Genomic DNA, 19,235 nt, shown 5'->3' with positions numbered 1-19,235 from the left:
TATGGACGTACTAATTTACTGATGCCAGTTGTAGGATATTCTCCCCTACCTACCTAGGTCGGCTAGCATGGCCGATTAACTAATATGTGAGGCCAGATAAAGACAGTAGAATTGCGTTCGAGGCTCTATACCACGAAACTATAATTGGATCCCGATCTCCACGTCCTTCAGTCTCTCAACTTAGCAGCCGCTATGATCTTCCAATGAATGTCCTTATTTTTCGATAATCGACATATCTCTTTCCTTTTCTTCTTTAAATTTTTGTTCCGATAGGTACCGACGATGGCTCCTCTAAATCGGGCTGGTGACTTTTCTCGAACATAAGCTCGGTCTGGGGGAGTTGAGAGGTTTCCACCTGGGTACCAAGTTGAGTGGGGTTGATGCCAAGGCCAATCGTAGCTTATAAGTTTTTGTCAGCATGGACTGTCAGTGTGTACCATCGAAGACACTTGCTTGATTATTTTTTGCCATGGTTTGTGAAACCTATACTCAGATGCACTCAATCCGGACGCGGTCTAACGCAAATTATTGACTCCAACATTGCAAGGCGCCGTTCATTGCTTTTGATAGTCGACCAACGTTCGAAATCACAGAGGTCGACATGGCGAACGACGCTAAGGATAGAAAATGTCGAGAATCTTATCCAACGGCAGTTGACGATACCCCAGTGAGCAAGGCTCGATGCTGTCGTTGGCAGTTTTCCGTCTTTCAAGTCGTAGGACTTAGAACGTAAAAGTCTAAAGACGCACGTCATCGTTGTCGGGAATAATAAACCGATCAAGTAGAGACACTTTTCAGTTTCTTCCGTCATCGTAAAGCTCCTCTATGAAGAGATTGATCGGGTGCTAGCTTTGGAAGTCATCGAGGAATCGTAAAGCGCCTGGTCTCCCCCAATAACACTTGCGGTAAAGTGCGGCTTTCCCTTGATGTGCGTAAGGTGAACAGTGTCATCGTGAAGGATGCTTATCGTCTACCTCTCGTCGAAGGGATTTTTAGTCGTTTCCCGAAGGCAAGATTTGTTACCGTTCTAGATCTTAAGGATGCGTTCTGGCAGATTCCATTGGATAGGCGTCTAAGGATAAGACTGCTTTTACAGTTCTAGAGTGACCAATCTATCAGTTCGTGATCATGCCGTTTGGGCTCTGCAATGCATTTCAAACCATGCAGCGACTGATGGACAAAGTCAACTCTGTCCTTTATCAGACGCACTGGCTTGATATTGAACATCCGGAAGAGCAAATTTGTTATAAAGGGGTTCGATACTTGGGAAAAACCATCGGTACTGGAACGATTTGTATCACTTCTGGGAAGGTACTCGTCATCCTTTTAGATGTTTAGTTTAACTTTTCCCTCTTTTGGTCGTCTCCGGACACTAAGCATGGTCGTTAGATCATCGATAAATCATATATATAATTACAAACCGTTTGGTGACGAGACTCCTTTAGAGCGTACTGTGAGGAACTGGAAGTCGAAAAGGAGACTTCAAGGCTGTGCAGAGTCCTCAAAAAGGATGAGTCGGCCAAGTTGGATTCTCTTAGAAAACCCGACGGTAGTTTCACGAGCTCCAGACTGGACTCAGTACAGACCCTCCTGGAAGTACACCACCCGGGAGAACGGGTGAGAGAAGTGGTAGGGAGAGAGTTGACGGTTCTTGCAACCCCTTCAACATGCAAGCGTTGCAAGGGGAACTGGAACACTGCGAAATAGGTTGTTACCCATGAAAAGGTGAGAGCTGCCATACTGTCCTTTGAACATTTCAAAGCACCTGGCATGGATGGCATCTATCCGTCAATGCTAAAGGAGGGTATGGAGCATTTAGAGCGACCTCTAAGAAATATTTTTCGAGGATGTCTTGCTCTGGGCTACGTGCCTTCTTCTTGGCAACAGGTTAAGGTAGTTTTCATACCGAAACCTGGTAAAGATGACTATTCTAATCCAAAGAACTTCAGACAGATCAGCTTGACTTCATTCTTGCTGAAAGGTTTGGAGAGACTGGTGAAGCGTCACATTCGTGGAAACGCACTTAGGTCACATCCACTTAGTGAAAACCAACATGCTTACCAACGTGGAAAGTCGTGTGAGTCTGCTGTTCATTCTTTGGTCACAAAGATAGAGGATGCAACTTTGAATGGTGAGTACGCGATGGGGGTGTTCGTGGACATTGAAGGGGCTTTTGACTGTGCGCCTTTTCAAAAACTTTGTGATGCCGCCAGAGCGCATGGTGTTGATGATGCTTTAATTAAGTGGATCCATGCTATGCTAACGTAAAGATTGTTGTGCGCTGAGGTAGGGGTCGATCGCTACCTGACTATGGGAGCAACGAAGGGCTGCCCCCAAGGAGGTGTGCTTTCGCCGCTTCTGTGGAGTATGCTGATCGACTCACTGCTATGCGAACTGCAAAATTTGCCAATACACGCTCAAGCTTATGCTGATGACGTGGCTGTACTTGCTGTTGATCGGGATCTTGGAACGGTGTGTAGGAATATACAGCGTGCCGTTGATTTGATAGACAGCTGGTGCCTTAGATATGGTTTGTCAGTTAATCCAAATAAAACCACAATGGTTTTATTCACAAAAAGGAGAAAACTGGATGGATGGACTTTGTCTCCCTGAGATGAGGGGTACTACCCTTCAACTCTCCGAAGAAGTGAAATATCTGCGGGTCACTCTAGATAAAAAACTTCTTTGGAACAAACATGTAGAGGTAAAGATGAAACGAGCTCTCACAGCTTATGGGCTGTGCAGACGGACCTTTGCCTCGACATGGAGGCCCAGGTCTTATGTGGTAATGTAGATATACGTTGCCATAATTAGGCCGATGTTCGTATAGGCATCCGTAGTGTGGTGGGTTAAGGTGAGACAAAAAGGTTTTCACCGTAAACTAGCCGCACTGCAAAGAACTGTTTGTCTGGGTATCACTGGTGCCATGAGCACGACATCCGGCGCAGCTCTGAATGCACTACTCAATTTGCAGCCCCTGGATATATTTATTCAAAGCACTGCAATGAAAGCAGCTGATAGGCTAATTCGATAAGATCTATGGGAAAACAACGGATGTGGGGGACACAGAGCATTGGAAGAGTTACTGGGAGGACTGAATCCAGTTCTTACAATGCCTTCCGATTCTCGTGTCCCCATACATCTGTTTGGTAGAAGATATGAAGTTACCCTGAAGTGTAGAGAGGACTGGGAAGACCCAGAGGAATGCGCGGCGGGATATACGGAAGTCTTCTACACCGATGGCTCAAAAACAGAAGAGGGTTCTGGAGCCGGAGTCTACCTCTCGAATAAAAACGAGAAGTGGGCTTTTCCTCTGGGACAATATGCAACGGTTTTTCAAGCCGAAGTTTATGCGATCCTAAGGGTGGCAAACTGGGTGATTGACGAGCGGTTGAAGGGCAGGCGCATCGCAATCTGCAGTGACAGTCAAGCTGCACTGAGGGCATTGAGTAGTCTTTTGATCACCTCGAAAATCGTTCAGGAATGCAGAAACCGTTTGAACTCTATGTCTAGATTCGTTACGGTGGAACTTCTCTGGGTACCTGGTCACTGTGGCATAGAGGGAAATGAAATCTCGGACGCTTTAGCGAAAGAGGTCAATCTCCCCTATGTCGTGACCGGAGCCAGCAATTGGAGTATCAGTAGCATTGGCTAAATCTGTTTTCAAAAACTGGGAACAAGTTTCCCATAACGATAGGTGGCAGAGCTTAAATGCTGCTCGACACACCAAACTTTTCCCGCCAGAACCCAACATACGTACCGCAAAGTTCATCCTGTCGAAAAGCAGGAGGACCTGCAGGTGTATTGTGGGCATTCTGCAGGCCATAATTCACTAGCTGGGCATATGTTCAGAATAGGAATTACCGAAGATGATACGTGTCCCTCCTGTAATGAGGAAACGGAATCCACGGAGCATTTCCTATGTGAATGCCCCGCCTATGGACGCATCAGGCATCAGATCTTTGGTGCCGATGTTCTCCAATTCCGACGGGTAGCATCACATCCACTAACGGAAATCCTGCGATACGTTAACGAATCCAGAATATTCCGTTAGACGGGGGAAGCGAGTACAATGGGCCAACACGGCCTGAGTGCTCAGAAGCTGTAGCTTCTCCCCCACCATATACACACACAGACATACAACTGTTTGGTGGGCACGGTTTGCGATCCACGCTCATCCCCTGCGACAAGTTAAGAAGGATTTGGCCCGCATACGAGTAGATGAAAACCGGATCACGAGAGCTCTTTTACCAGACGCGTGTAAATGCATACAAAATTTCAGCGGTCTGCACGGGACACTGGCGTATAGGGAACCATACCGCCAGCTTTGGCATACCCTACAATTAGCTTTGCTGAAGCTGCTGAGAAAAGGCCAAAACCTTAGGCACTTCTTTTCCGATTGTCCAGCTCTAGTTAGAGACAGGCTGCGGACACTAGGTAAACCATTTTTTGAGGACCTCTGAGCTCTAGCTAGAATGGGAGCTGTAGGTCACAGTCATCATAGGTGTTGAGAATCACTAACTTACTGAAGCACTCACTTTAACGCCGTTGCCAGTTTTCATTGACGAGATCCTTCCTTCGGGTATCTGAACAAAAGCCTTGGCTGACAGTGCGATCCCTTTGGTGTGACCATGGAAGCAAGACCTTTTGTTCTGGATTCGGGTTGTTGTGTGAGGAAGTTTGCAATAGGATCCTGTAACGTAATGAGTGATTCCCATCAGCAGAGGGAGTTCACTATACAAAGGCAGCAGGGGTGTATACAAATTGAAACTTCAGAAAGGACTTTTGTTATTTAATTATTTAATTTACTTTGAGTAAGTTATTCTTGCTGTTCACCCTCTCCTTGTATAACTCAATAGCAATTTCTTTCACCACTTTTCGTTTATACTTTCCTGATGCCGTCATGGGCAAACTGTCTACGAAATAAATTCCACCGCGTAATTGTTTGTGATCCGATAATTGGCTCTTCATATAATCGTCAATATCCTTTTCTTGGATGTTTGAGTCTTTGCTGCGTACAATGAGAGCCGCTGGAAGATCGGTGAAGATTGGATCTGGGATTCCGCAAACACAAACTTCACTAATTCCTGGGATGCCCAAAAGAAAACTTTCAAGTTCACTTGGTGAGAAATGGAAATTTTTATATTTCATAATTTCCTTCTTCCGATCTACTATGAATAAGAACCCGTCGTCATCAATATGGCCAACGTCTCCGGTATGAATCCAACCTTCACAATCTAGAACAGAGTCTAGATCCTCCATGCGGCCATAGTAACCCAGAAATTTATGACTGGGCTTCACACAAATTTCTCCGTTTTCGTTTGGTCCCAATGGAACACCGTCATCGTCGACAATTTTCATTTGAAGGTTATCAACCAGCTTTCCAACTGATCCATACTTGGATGGATTCACATTCATAGTACAAAGTCCTCCCATTTCCGTTGATCCGTATGCAACTATCATCTTCCCGTTTGGAAGGTGCTCTTCCATCTTATCGCAAAGTGTAGGGGCAACAAAACTACCTCCACAAAGGTATTCACGAAGACTAGATAAATCCCTGGTTTTGATGTCAGGACATTGAAGCATCATTGCTAGTTGCGATGGTGGCGTTAAGATGGATGTAACTCGATATTTTTCTATCAAGCGTAGCATTAACTCGGGAGTGAATGGTTGACTAGTGATTATCCTCGTTAAACCGAGGATGGTTCCCAAAAGAAGTGAGAATACTCCTGACAGCCAGTACAAGGAACTGAAGCATAACAGGATATCGGTCCGTTCAAAAACCCTTAGGGAGGAAAAAGATTAATTTGAAGTTCCAGATTTTCAAGTTATCTAATTCTTTGAAGGCTACCTGAAATTACTGCTTTGGAGCAAGGAATTATGTGATACGCACACTCCTTTGGCTGGTCCAGTTGTCCCTGATGAGCAAACTATCATAACGGGGTGATTTGTGGCATCTTCGGGTTCACTGGGCCTAATATTCAAGACGTATATGTATTTCTTTATAACTGCACAGATGAGCAAGACAGGTAGGTATGTAAGATCAAAATTGGTATCCTTACCTGAACTTCTGTGCGTCCTCAATCGTTACTTGATCAAGGATCTGATCTACTGATGTGGCCAGTTGTTCTTCTAATTTTCCAGTTACAGTATAGATTGCGGCAGGATTCCCCAATATTTCCAAACAATCCTTAACTGCTTGATACATGTCAGCATCGCAGAAGACCAGTTTAGGTTTTGTGAACTTGAATATGTTGACAATTTCATCTGAAAGAGATCCAGAAGCCGCAAATAATGTTCTACTATTTGGCGTAAAATGATCCTGGGGATTCCCCACCTTTACTGAAAGACGTATCCAAGGTATTAACTGACACACCACAAAAGAACAGCCCGAAGACAAGAGGAGCTAGGTTTTCTGTGTTTCTGGCTATAAGTCCGACCACATCCGTATTCTGTAGGTTCCACCTTTCCATCAGGTGGTATCCGATTTTGTAGGAGCGTAGTAGAAGCTCGCCATTAGTGAGTTGCACTCCATTATCATCATAAATCTACGTTTCAACATGAGAGGAAAAAAGATTGTTTAGTTAAAAGGAAATCTATGAACTCTGCTGAGGCCACTACGGACTTACCTGACCAATCCTTTTAGGATTACGTTGCAATGTTGACCGAATTAGTTCACCAATGGTCAATTTGGGGTTGTAAATTGGCTTCACTTTTCTGCCGGACCAGATCTTTTTTTCTGCGTTAAAGGAGCTTTCTAACTGATCCATGATCGTGCTATCTTATCTTAAACGTATCACCCTCCTAAGTGATGAGGCTGGCGGCGAAAGTTACTTGTTAGATTGATAACTAGAAGTCTTTGCGGCCTTTTATACGAGACCTCTGGGTACACTTAAGTAAATAAAATTGCAGGGGGAAGATTACAGCACAATTTAGCACAGTCATCCTTCGCCAGTGAGTTATCTGTACAATTGCAATGTGATTTGAAGATGATTGTAGATTGTTTAGGCCTGACTGCAGTTATGTGCATGACTACTCCATTCTAAAGTATTTGTTAATTTTATCAGAAGAGTTGTTTGCATGTTCAGATACATGCGATTTAATGTTCAGATAGTTGGATGCCCACGGTGTATAGTTCCCAGCCAGGTACGCTTCGTTGCTTGTGGAATGGTGGGTGGCTGCATGATTCTGTGTACTCAAATGAAGTAGATAGTTTGAATTGCTTTTTATTGTTGTTGCTCATCTCACGTGATGAATTTCTAACGTTTACGCACAGTAAATCATAAAAGGTGTTAGAATAGTGAATGTTATCTTCAGTCATTAAGCGGAATATCGAGACTAGCTTGAAGAGATCCAGCATTTAATAGAAACAGTGGCTGATCATGGAGTGACCAATACGAAACGCAAATTTGGCACCTTGGGAGTGCATAGAAAAGTCTTTGCCTGAAATTCATAAATTCTATTCCGTCGTTCGTGGCAATCATCATCAATGGCGCAACAACTGGTATCAAGTCTAGACCTGCCTTAATAAGGAACTCCAGACAACCCGGTTTTGTGCGAGGTCCACCAAATCGATGTTCCTAAAAGTTGTCTGGCGTCCTGACCTACGCCATCGTTCCATCTTAGGCAGGGTCTGCCTCGTTTTCTTTTTCTACCATAGATATTGCCCTTATATACTTTCCGGGCTGGATCATCCTCATCCATACGGATTAAGCGACCCGCCCACCGTAACCTACTGAGCCGGATTTTATCCACAATCGGACGGTCATGGTATCGCTCATAGATTTCGTCGTTATGTAGGTTACGGAATTGTCCATCCACAAGTCGGGGGCCAGAAATTCTTCGGAGGATTCTTCTCTCGAACGCGGCCAAGAATTCGCAATTCTTCTTGCTAAGAACCCAAGTCTCCGAGGAGTACCTGAGGATTGCCAAGATCATAGTCTTGTACAGTAAGAGCTTTGAAAAAGGTTGTGTTGGCTACCAATAATCGTCCGCGGATTTCATCGTCATAGCTGTTATCGGTTTGATTTTCGAATTCTCCTCGTAAAACATCTCCGCTGGGCTGACTGTGAACTCCTCTCGCTGGGCTGTATGGAGGCCGTGAAAGGCAAGGACCCCGACCACGACGGATCGTCGCGGAGCGGCCTTCAGGGTTCGGTGACAACGTTCCAGCGTATCATTGGACTGTAGATGGTATGCAGTAGTCCTATGCCGTTTAAAGCCAAAGAGCCTTACTAATTCCGCGGAAAGAGTAGATTCGAATTGCATTCCCTGGTCGAGTGATGATGACGACTGGAACACCAAAGTGGGGAATCCATTTTCGACAGAGAGTTTCGGTACATGATTGCGTCGTAATGTCAGGCAGAGGTATTGCTTCAGGCCACCGTGGAAACCTGTCGATGATTGTGAGGCAATACTTGAATTTGTGCGAATCTCGCAAAGGGCTGATAATGTCGAGATGGATGGTGTGAAAGCGCTTGGTTGGCCGAGAGAACACACCTACTTCTATTCGAACGTACTTGTTGATCTTGCACTTCTGACACGCGATGCATTGTCTGGCCCAAGAATTTACGTCCTTTTTCATAGACGGCCAGAAATGTTTTTCAGTGACTAACCGATTCGTCGTCTTGACACCTGGGTGGGCAAGATCGTGAATTGCGTGGAATTGCCGGAATAAATGGCTGGGCCCTGGGCAAGAAACGACGATAGAAATTTAGCATGCCCAGGAACCTTCGCAGATCCTTCACCGTGGTTGGTAGTGGGAAGCTCTTAATCGCCACAACCTTGTCTGGGTCAGGTTAAACACTGTCAGGGGTAATTAAGTGGCCGAGCAATTTCGCCTGCTTCTGTAGAAATCTGCATTTTTCACCGGTTAAGACAAGTCCGTCCTCGAGGAGACGTTGAAAAATGCACTTGAGATGCCCTAAGTGTTCAGATTCAGAAGAGGAAGCGACCACAACATCATCCATGTATACGAAACAAAAGCTTAAGTTTCGTAAAATAGAGTGGATGAACCTCTGAAAAGTGTGCACAGCATTGCACAAGGCGAAAGTCATCCTAGTGAACTCGAAGAATCAGAAAATTGTGTAAAAAGCCGTCTTCGGGGCTACAGGGATTTGGTAGTACGCCTTCGATAGATTCAAGGTCGTAAAAACACGGTAATTCGTTAATGAGTGCGCGAAATCATGTATAGGATATCGGTTTGGAACTGTCTGAGCAGTCAGACACCTATAATCCCAGCGTGACCTACATTCGATGTTTGGCTTAAGGACCATATGAAGCGGAGAGGACAAACAACTGTTTGATAGTCTGCAGATAGCAACAGCAAGCTTCTTGGGTGAAAGAGGACGCACCTTTGAGAAGATTGGAGAGCCGGTGGTATTGATATGATGCTGCACATCGTGTTTCATCGTTTTGGAGAAACTACTTTCCGTAGTGGTGCTACGAAACTTTCAGAGTTGTGCGCGAATTGCGATGGTCGGCAACGTCCTCGAAAATTATCAAGAGAGTGTTATTTCGGTAGGTAGAAATCCTCCCTGACGTCTGTCACGAGGTTGCGGGGTCTATCAATGTTCTGTTCTGCAAGTCAGCCAGCAGCCCATAGTGACACAGGAACTCTGCGCCTAATATGATGATGCTGATGTCCGCTAAAATTAAGTGCCACGAAAACGTTCGGTGGAAGAGACTCGCGTCCACCTGCCTATAGCCATAAGTGCTGATGGGAGAGGAGTTGGTGGCCGCTAAACGCAGGTTTTGGGGAATAAGGGTGTTCGGACCGGGTACAGGGAGAAATGACACCGACAAGCTGAGTCATCTTTCCCAGCCTTTGGTATGAAGACTACCTTTACCTTCTGCCAAGAAGAAGGCTCGTAGCCCAGAGCAAGACATCCTCGAAAAATATTTCTTTGAAGTTGCTTTAAGTGCTCTATACCCTCCTTTAGTATCGCTAGGTAGACGCCATCCATGCCAGGTGCTTTGAAGTGTTTAAATAATAGTATAGCAGCTCTCCCCTTTTCATTGGTAGCAATCGCTCTCGCAGTGTCCCAAATTCCCTTTGTAACACTTTCGTGTTGAAGGATTTTGCAGAAACCGTCAATTCTCTTCTTCCTACTTCGGAGACCTGCTCTTCCGAGTGGTGTACTTCCAAGAGAGTCTGCATAGACTCAACTCTGGAGTTCATGACAGTACTATCCCGCTTTCTAAGAGAGTCCTACCTGCAACTACCTGGTCGACTCATCATTGTTAAGGATTCTGTACAGCCTGGAAGTCTCCCTTTTACCTTCCAGTTCGTCACAGTATTTTCTAAAAGAGTCTCGTATCGAACGTTTTACGAGACTCTTATATTCACGCTGTGAGTTCCGGAAGTCTTCATCTTTATTGCTTTTGCAAGCACGATGTAGAAGTCGGCTGGTTAATTTTCTGAGTCTCTGCAGTTCTCGGTTCTCGGTTTTACCACGTTGATATCGGGAAATAAGACTAGCCTCTTCAAAACACTCTCAAAGTGTGCGATTCGGAGCTTCCAATTGATCTTCTATCGCCAGAGAAGTCCTAGTCCTGGTCGCCTAGGGAGCTTAACTTTGTCGCCAAGAAGTTCATTGAACATGTGGAGAACTTATAAAAACTGGGAAAAGATCCGACGCAATCAGCATCATTAGGCCCGATCCTATCCTATCTTATCAAAATTATTTGAAAAACTGCTGGCGTCGAAGATTCGAAGTTCCTAGCAAGTCGAAATATAATCCCCGACCCTCAATTCGGCTTCCGAGAAAAGCATGGCACAATAGAACAGGTTCACCGTACTATTTCGGCAATAAGACAACCTTTCAGCCAAAAAAAATATTGTTCTGCCGTCTTCCTTGATATTGTCACTCTACAGAGTGTGGCACAAAGGGCTTTTGTACATATGATCAGAAAAATTTGACCGGCAAATGTGTATGATATTTTGAAGTCCTATATAAAAGGTCGATCGTTCCGATTAAGATATAAAAGCTTCACATCTGAAGATCATCCTATCAAAGCAGATGTCCCCCAGGGAGATGTACTAGGCCCATTATTATAACTGATATATGTATCCGATTTGCCAGTTGACGATCATCATCATCAACAGCGCAACAACCGGTATCCGGTCTAGGCCTGCCTTAATAAGGAACTCCAGACATCCCGATTTTGCGCCGAGGTCTACCAATTCGATATCCCCAAAAAACTGTCTGGCGTCCTGGCCTACGCCATCGCTCCATCTTAGGCCGGGTCTGCCTCACCTTCTTTTTCTACCATAGATATTGCCCTTATAGACTTTCCGGGCTGGATCATCCTCATCCATACGGATTAAGTGACCCGTCCACCGTAACCTATTGAGTCGGATTTTATCCACAACCGGACGGTCATGGTATCGTTCATAGATTTCGTCATTGTGTAGGCTACGGAATCGTCCATTCTCATGTAGGGGGCCAAAAATTCTTCGGAGGATTCTTCTCTCGAACGCGGCAAAGAGTTCGCAATTCTTCTTGCTAAAAACCTAGGTCTCCGAGGAATACATGAGGACTGGCAAGATCATAGTCTTGTACAGTAAGAGCTTTGACCCTATGGTGAGACATTTCGAGCGGAACAGTCTTTGTAAGCTGAAATAGACTCTGTTGGTTGACAACAACCGTGCGCGGATTTCATCATCGTAGTTGTTATCAGTTGTGATTTTCGACCCTAGATAGGAGAAATTGTCAACGGTCTCAACGTTGTATTCTCCTATCCTTATTCTTCTTCGTGTTTGTGTTTGACCAGTGCGGTTTGATGTTGATTGATTCGTCTTCGGTGCTGACGTTGCCACCATGTATTTTGTCTTGCCTTCATTGATGCCCAGCCCAAGATCTCGCCTCGATTGCCGCCTGCTCGATCTGGATGAAGGCAGTTTGTACGTCTCGGGTGGTTCTTCCCATGATGTCGATATCGTCAGCATAGGCCAGTAGTTGGGTGGACTTGAAGAGGATCGTACCTCTTGCATTTACCTCTGCATCACGGATCACTTTCTCCTGGGCCAGGTTGAAGAGGACGCATGATAGGACATCCCCTTGTCTTAGACCGTTGTTGATGTTGAATGGTCTCGAGAGTGATCCTGCTGTTTTTATCTGGCCTCGCACATTGGTCAGGGTCAGCCTAGTCAGTCTTATCAATTTCGTCGGGATACCGAATTGTCTCATTGCCGTGTACAGTTTCGCCCTGGCTATGCTATCATAGGCGGCTTTAAAGTCGATGAACAGATGGTGCAACTGATGTCCACATTCCAACAGTTTTTGCATTGCTTGCCGCAGAGAGAAAATCTGATCTGTTGCTGAGAGAGCAGAGAATATCTTATAGATAGGGCTCAGCAGCGTGATACCTCTATAATCGCTGCACTGCGTGATATCTCCCTTTTTATGTTTGCAACAGATAATACCCCGTTGCCATTCGTCAGGCATTGATTCGCTGTCCCACATCTTGAGCATTAATAGATGAACCACTTGGTGTAGCTGGCTGCGTCCATATTTAAACAATTCGGATGTAATTCCATCGGCTCCTGACGACTTATAGTTTTTAAGCCGGTGGATTGCATGGACACAACTCGTCGATATTTTGGTTGCTGAGCAGTTCATCAAAATACTCAACCCATCGCTCAAATATGATCAGATTTCTCTCTTTGTTTCGGCAGGATGAGCATCGAGGTTTATAAGGCTTCATCCTGCTGACTTTTTGGTAAAACTTCCGCGCCTGGTGTCGTTGCTCTCTTTAATTTTTGAGTTCACAGACCTGTTGGTTCTCCCAGGCCCTCGGGGGTCACGAAGCTAGGTAAGCGGTACATCAACCGATATGCTTGGCTTTGAAATAACGATGTTGAAATGATGGTCCGTGAAAAAAAACGTCTCTACGAAAAATTTCTCGACGATAAAACGTCGCCAATTGCCAAATTTATAAGAATCCCAACCAAGAAGCAAAAATGCGATGGTTACCACCCTCCTTGACAACCGTATTCAGGAAATCGTGGAAATGACAGGCTTTGTCAAGAACTGCAGAACTACTGACGCAGTACACGCTTCGCTTTTACTCCGCGTTACATTGTGAAGAGCATCGCCCTTTTTACATTGCATTTCTGGATCTAGAGAAAGCGTTTGGCCGTGCACCACACGAATTCATCTGGTATGCTCTGCGACAACAGTTAGTGCCAGAAGAACTCGTGCGCTGGGTATAATTGCTCTATAACGATCGGAAAAGTAAATTTCGAAGTGTGGCGGGTGTATCAAAACCGTTTCGTGTTTCTGTTGGTGTTCATTAAGGAAGCGCCCTCTCACCACTCCTTTTTGTTCTTGTTATGGACACCGTCACACGGGACATCCTACGTACAGTGCCCTACACACTGCTTTATGCAGATGATGTTTTCCCAGCGTCCAATTACAAAAATGAACTAGAGCAACTTGTCCAAAATGGAATGATCGCCTCATACAACACGGTTTCAGATTGACTTTAAACAAAACTGAATTTTTGACGACCGATCCCTATGAAACAGGCACAATCACTGTCAGCGGCAGTGATCTGCCCAGAACGGAGCGATTGAAATACCTCGGGTCATCTCTATCAGCCAATGGAGACCTGGGTTATGAAATTGCTTCACGCATTAACGCAACCTGGATGAAGTGGCGTTCCACAACTGTTATTTTTTGTGATCGACATATCAGCGAACGCCTCAAATAAAAAATTAAAAATTTACCGCAATGTCGTCCGCCCTGTCGCTCTCTATAGCTCTGAATGTTTGCCGACTATAAAAGACAATGAACGGTGTCTTGCGGTAATAGAGACGGAGATGTTACGTTGGACTAGTGGCGTCACACGTTTGGATCGCATCCGAAATGAAGATATCCGCGACCGATATGGGGTTCTACCGATCGTGGAAAAATTGTGACAGAAACGCTTTCGATGGTCACATAATTCGTGCTAACGAGAATTCACTTGCCAAAATTTGTCTGAACATCAAAGTCGATGGTAAACGACCAAAAGGCAGGCCAAAATAATGGTGGCTTGATACGCTGGATGGGGATTTAAAATTCTCACGATTGCATCCAGATCAGACATTTGATAGAACCAATTGGCGAAACTGATGACGACGAGGCGTCCTCGCTTGTGAACGGGGCAAAGGCTGAAGAAAAGGAACAGGGTATTTTTAGTCGTCTCCCGGAGGCTAGAATCATTGCAAGTCAACATCTGAAGCATGGGTTCTGGAAGATTCCTCTGGATCTAAGGATAAGATTGCCTTCACGGTTCCAGGGCGACCACTCTAGCTGTTAGTGACCACCCTTTTTGGGCTTTACAATGCCCCTCAAATCATGCACTGACCGATGGACAAAGTCGTCCGTGCTCATTTGCGCCATCAAGTTTTCATATTGATAACTTGCTGCTCATCACAGACACCTTCGACCAGCACTTGCTGGTCTTAAGCGAAGTGGTCCTCTGTCTGAAACGCGCTGGCCTGGCATTGAACATCCGGAAGAGCAAATTTGTCATGAAGCTGGTTCGATACTTAGGGACATCATCGGTAGGGGAACCAGACAACTGTTGGTCTTCACCACTCCACATGGTCCCTAAACGAAACGACAACGCCATGCTCAGACTATTCCGGACCGCAATATGCACACCTTTCTAACTTTTCGAGTTCACCAGGATGATTTTTGAACTGTGCTATGCGGCGCAAACATATCAGAGACCAATCTGTTCTACGAAACCTAAGCTCGTTTCGCATCTCGAGTGAATTTTTCACCGTCCCCATGAGATCGGTCTTGTTCTCAACGTTGAAAAGTGCAAATTCCTCCTACGGCAAGTGAGACTTCTCTGCCACAATATTTCCCTTGATGGCATGCAAGCAGACTCGGATGAGGTGCAAGCGAGCTTTCCGCTTCCCAAAATTGTTAAGGATCTGAGAAGGTTCTTGGGCATGCTTAACTTCTACCGTCGTTTCTTGCCCAGAGTCGCTTGCCATCAATCGACCTTTAACGACCATCTGTCCGAGCTGTAAACCAAAGACATCCTGATCGAGTGGTCTACAGCGGCTATCCAGGCATTTGAGTCAACCAAGCGACATCTGGTGAACGCCATACTTCTGCTATTTTCTCAACAAGATGCACCACTAGCCGTTTTCGTCCATGTCTCAGACATCGCCGTAGGTGTTGCTTTTCACCAAAAGGTGAACTAAACCTGGCAGCCGTTGAGCTTCTTCTCAAAACAGTTGAGCCCCGGCAAGCGGAATTACACTACTTACGATCGTGAATTATGAGTATCTCGCAATAAAATACAGTCGCTACTCCCCAGAAGGCAGACCATTCCCAGTGTTCACGGACCACAAGCCTCTTACATTTGCCTTGAAACTGAAACCCGACAACGCGTCTCCCCATCAATTCAGGCACCTGAACTTGATAAGCCAGTTCACTTCTTACATCCAACACGTGTCTGGAAAACACAACGTAGTTGCTGGTACTTTGTCACTCATTGAAGAGGTCAAGATCTCCGCTACAATCGATTTCCCGGCAATCGCAGGGGCGCAGAAGGGCAACACAAATCTTCGGAGCCTGACGAGTAACTGAAAATATACTTTCAGGTAGTTCCCCAGTTTCGGCTCGACCTCTATATTATACTGCGAGACCTCAGAAAAGGGACCAAGGTCATACATTCCGGGTGCCTTTCGCAAGCGAGTATTTGACGCAGGTCACGATTTGGCACACTCAGGTATTTGGACACTGACACCGCAAAATATTTCTGGCTCTCCATGAAGAAGGTTCTCAATTCTTGAGCCAAACGACGCATCGCATGTCAGAAGTCTAAAATTTCGAAATATGTGAGAAACGAAATAGGTGTGTTCCCCAGGTCCAGTAAGCGCTTCCACACAATGCCTCAAAATCATGGATACGTTCCCGCGGTGTCCTGAAGTGATTCGTTCAAAAAACTTACGGCACTATCATGTGTCAAGGCCCTCTGTCAAGAGTGGATTCCATGCTTTGGGGTGCCGGTGATCATCATCAATGACCAGGGAAAGCAGTTTGAATTACCTCTTTTCTCGGAGTACGTCAAACTTCTAGGCTTCAAGCGCCACCGGACAACTGCCCACTACCCTCAGTCCAACGGGATGCTCGAAAGTTGGCACAGGACGCTAAAGGCCGCTATAAAGGGGCAAGATAATCCTGCTTGGTCGTAAGTTCTACTTCTCGTCCTACTTGGTCTACGGGCAGTCAGCCGTGAGCAGTGACGTGCGATCGAGTATAAATCCAACCGGACTGCGGCGTTTCAGGGACGCCATGAGCCAGCGATCTTGAGTCGCGCACGCAAGTCCTGATAAAGACCGACGCCATGAGCCAGCGATCTTGAGTCGCGCACGCAAGTCCTGATAAAGACCGACGCCTCCCGGAGGCCGTTGTAGTCACAAAGTCCTGGAAAGAGATCAGCACCACTTTATCCTTGACGTCGGAGGTGCGTCAAGAAGCTCTAGATATTTCGCTCGAAACCTTTCTTCCGGGGAATGATACTCCCAGAAGAAAGCGCGAGCGGCGCATTTGGTTTGACTTGCCAAGATGAGGGAGTTATACCTTGGACCCTCTGGTTTCAACTGAGGGTGGAGCGCTGTGGAGATCGGTGTAATAGAATCTGTCGCTGCGTGAGATTTGCATGCATTCGGGGGAAAAAAATTCGTTGGGTCCGATCTGGAGGTGCAACCTTAGCGATAGATTTGATTACAAGTCAGTCTCTTAGCAATCGAGCAGTGCACCGAGGTGGTCACAATGAAGAATATAAAATCTCAAAAATATAAAATTAAGCTTTTAAATACACCACATGATCATGGAAACAAAACCTTTTGTTCTGGATTTGGGTTGCGGTGTGAGGAAGTTTGCAATAGGATCCTGTAAGGTACTGGGTGATTCCCAGATTTCATCGGAGTTCACTATATAAAGGAAGCAGGGATGTATACAAAAAAAAAACTTCTCAAACGATTTTATTATTTTATTATTTAATTTACTTTGAGTGAGTTCACTCTCTTCCTATATAACTCGATAGCAATTTCCTTCACCACTTTTCGTTTATACTTTCCTGACGCCGTAATGGGCAAACTATCCACGAAATAAATTCCACCGCGTAATTGTTTGTGATCCGATAATTGGCTCTTCATGTAATCGTCAATATCCTTTTCTTGGATGTTTGAGTCTTTACTGCGTACAATGAGAGCCGCTGGAAGATCGGTGAAGATTGGATCTGGTATTCCGCAAACACAAACTTCACCAATTCCTGGGATTCCCAGAAGAAAACCTTCAAGTTCACTTGGTGAGAAATGGAAATTTTTATATTTCATAATTTCCTTTTTCCGATCGGCTATGAATAAGAACCCGTCGTCATCAATGTGGCCAACGTCTCCAGTATGGATCCAACCTTCACAATCTTGAACGGAGTCTAGATCCTCCATGCGGCCATAGTAACCCAGAAATTTATGACTGGGTTTCACGCAAATATCTCCGTTTTCGTTTGGTCCCAATGCAACACCGTCATCGTCCACAATTTTCATTTGAAGGTTATCAAGCAGCTTCCCAACTGATCCATACTTGGATGGATTTACATTCATAGTACAAGTTCCTCCCATTTCCGTTGATCCGTATGAAACTATTACCCTCCCGTTTGGAAGGTACTCCTCCATCTTATCGCAAAGTGCAGGCGCAACAAAACTTCCTCCACAAATATATTCACGAAGACTGGATAAATCCCTGGTTTTGATGTCAGGACATTGGAGCATTATTGCTAGTTGTGATGGGGGCGTTACGATAGTGGTAACTTGATATTTCTCTATCAAATGTAGCATCAACTCGGGAGTGAATGGTTGACTAGTGATGATTCTCGTTATACCAAGGATGGTTCCCAAAAGAAGTGAGAATATTCCTGACAGCCAGTACAAGGAACTAAAGCATAACAGGATATCGGTTCGTTCAAAAACCCTTAAAGAGGAAAAAGATTAATTTGAAGTTCCAGATTTCCAAGTTATCTAATTCTTTGAAGACTACCAGAAATTACTGCTCTGGAGTAAAGCTTTGTGCGACAAGCACACTCCTTTGGCTGGTCCAGTTGTTCCTGATGAGCAAACTATCATAACCGGGTGATTTGTGGCATCTTCGGGTTCACTGGGCCTAATAATCAAAACGTACATGTGTTTCTTTGTAACTGCACAAATGAGCAAGACAGGTAGGTATGTAAGATCAAAATTGGTACTCTTACCTGAACTTCTGTGCTTCCTCAATCGTTACTTGATCAAGGATCTGATCTACTGAAGTGACCAGTTCCTTTTCTAATTTTCCAGTTACAATATAGATTGCGGCAGGATTCCCCAATATTTCCAGACAATCCTTAACTGCCTGATACATGTCAGCATCGCAGAAGACCAGTTTAGGTTTTGTGAACTTGAATATGTTTAGTATTTCATCTGAAAGAGATCCAGAGGCCGCAAATAATGTTCTAATATTTGGCGTAAAATGATCCTGGGGATTCCTCACCTTTACTGAAAGACGTATCCAGGTTATTAACTGACACACCACAAAAGAACAGCCCGAAAACGAGAGGAGCTAAATTTTCTGTGTTTCTGGCTATAAGTCCGACCACATCCGTATTCTGTAGGTTCCACCTGTCCATCAGGTGGTATCCGATTTTGTAGGAGCGTAGTAGAAGCTCACCATTAGTGAGTTGCACTCCATTATCATCATAAATCTACGTTTCAACGTGAGAGGAGAAAAGATTGTTTAGTTAAAAGGAAATCTATGAACTCTGCTGATGCCACTACGGACTTACCTGACTAATCCTTTTAGGATTACGTTGCAAAGCTGACCGAATTAGTTCGCCAATGGTCAATTCGGGGTTGTAAATTGGTTTCACTTTTCTACCTGACCAGATCTGTTTTTCCGCGTCAAAGGAGCTTTCCAACTGATCCATGTTCGTGCTTTCTTACCTCAAACATATCACTCTCCTAAGTGATGGGTTTGGCAACGAAGTTACTTGTTAGATTGATAATTGACACACACTAAAGTAAATAAAATTGCAGGGGGAAGATTACATCACAATTTAGCGGTCATCCATCGCCAGTGAGGTCAGATAGAAGATTGTAGATTGTTTAGGCCTGACTGTAGTTATGCGCATGTTGGCTTCATTCCAAAGTGTTTGTTAATTTACTCAAATGAAATAGATTGTTTGAATTGCTT

At 44.9% G+C, this 19,235-nt stretch overlaps 1 protein-coding gene across 5 annotated transcripts; it reads right to left on the bottom strand.

Annotated features, from left to right (window-relative positions):
* Positions 1 to 4,783: 4,783 nt before the first annotated feature.
* On the bottom strand, positions 4,784 to 19,019 carry LOC119657903 (probable 4-coumarate--CoA ligase 3). Of its 5 annotated transcripts, none has more exons than XM_038065061.1 (5): positions 18,829 to 19,007; positions 18,537 to 18,747; positions 18,262 to 18,466; positions 18,051 to 18,173; positions 4,784 to 5,785 (listed from the first exon to the last, which is right to left on the bottom strand). In XM_038065061.1, exons 1-5 carry the CDS (start codon positions 18,967 to 18,969, stop codon positions 4,801 to 4,803), a joined length of 1,665 nt encoding a protein of 554 aa, XP_037920989.1. In that variant the 5' UTR covers positions 18,970 to 19,007; the 3' UTR covers positions 4,784 to 4,800. The 5 variants fall into 5 exon arrangements, with proteins under 5 accessions (XP_037920989.1, XP_037920988.1, XP_037920987.1 ...); XM_038065060.1 differs by lacking the exons at positions 18,051 to 18,173; positions 18,262 to 18,466 and adding exons at positions 5,852 to 5,974; positions 6,063 to 6,267 and having other exon boundaries at positions 18,829 to 19,006; XM_038065059.1 differs by lacking the exons at positions 18,051 to 18,173; positions 18,262 to 18,466; positions 18,537 to 18,747 and adding exons at positions 5,852 to 5,974; positions 6,063 to 6,267; positions 6,338 to 6,548 and having other exon boundaries at positions 18,829 to 19,002.
* Between the last annotated feature and the right edge of the window lie 216 nt (positions 19,020 to 19,235).

This window comes from Hermetia illucens, chromosome 5, assembly GCF_905115235.1.
Source record: "Hermetia illucens chromosome 5, iHerIll2.2.curated.20191125, whole genome shotgun sequence".
NCBI classification, from domain to species: domain Eukaryota; kingdom Metazoa; phylum Arthropoda; class Insecta; order Diptera; family Stratiomyidae; genus Hermetia; species Hermetia illucens.
This window is presented reverse-complemented; position numbering and strand designations above follow the sequence as displayed.

Excerpts from the sequence above, each read along its gene's own strand:
- LOC119657903 (XM_038065061.1), bottom strand. The coding sequence starts at position 18,969 with ATGGATCAGTTGGAAAGCTCCTTTGACGCGGAAAAACAGATCTGGTCA. Across the intron at positions 18,748-18,828 it reads ATCCTAAAAGGATTAGTCAG|ATTTATGATGATAATGGAGT; the intron begins GTAAGTCCGTAG and ends GTTGAAACGTAG. Across the intron at positions 18,174-18,261 it reads GAGGAAGCACAGAAGTTCAG|GCCCAGTGAACCCGAAGATG; the intron begins GTAAGAGTACCA and ends TTTGATTATTAG.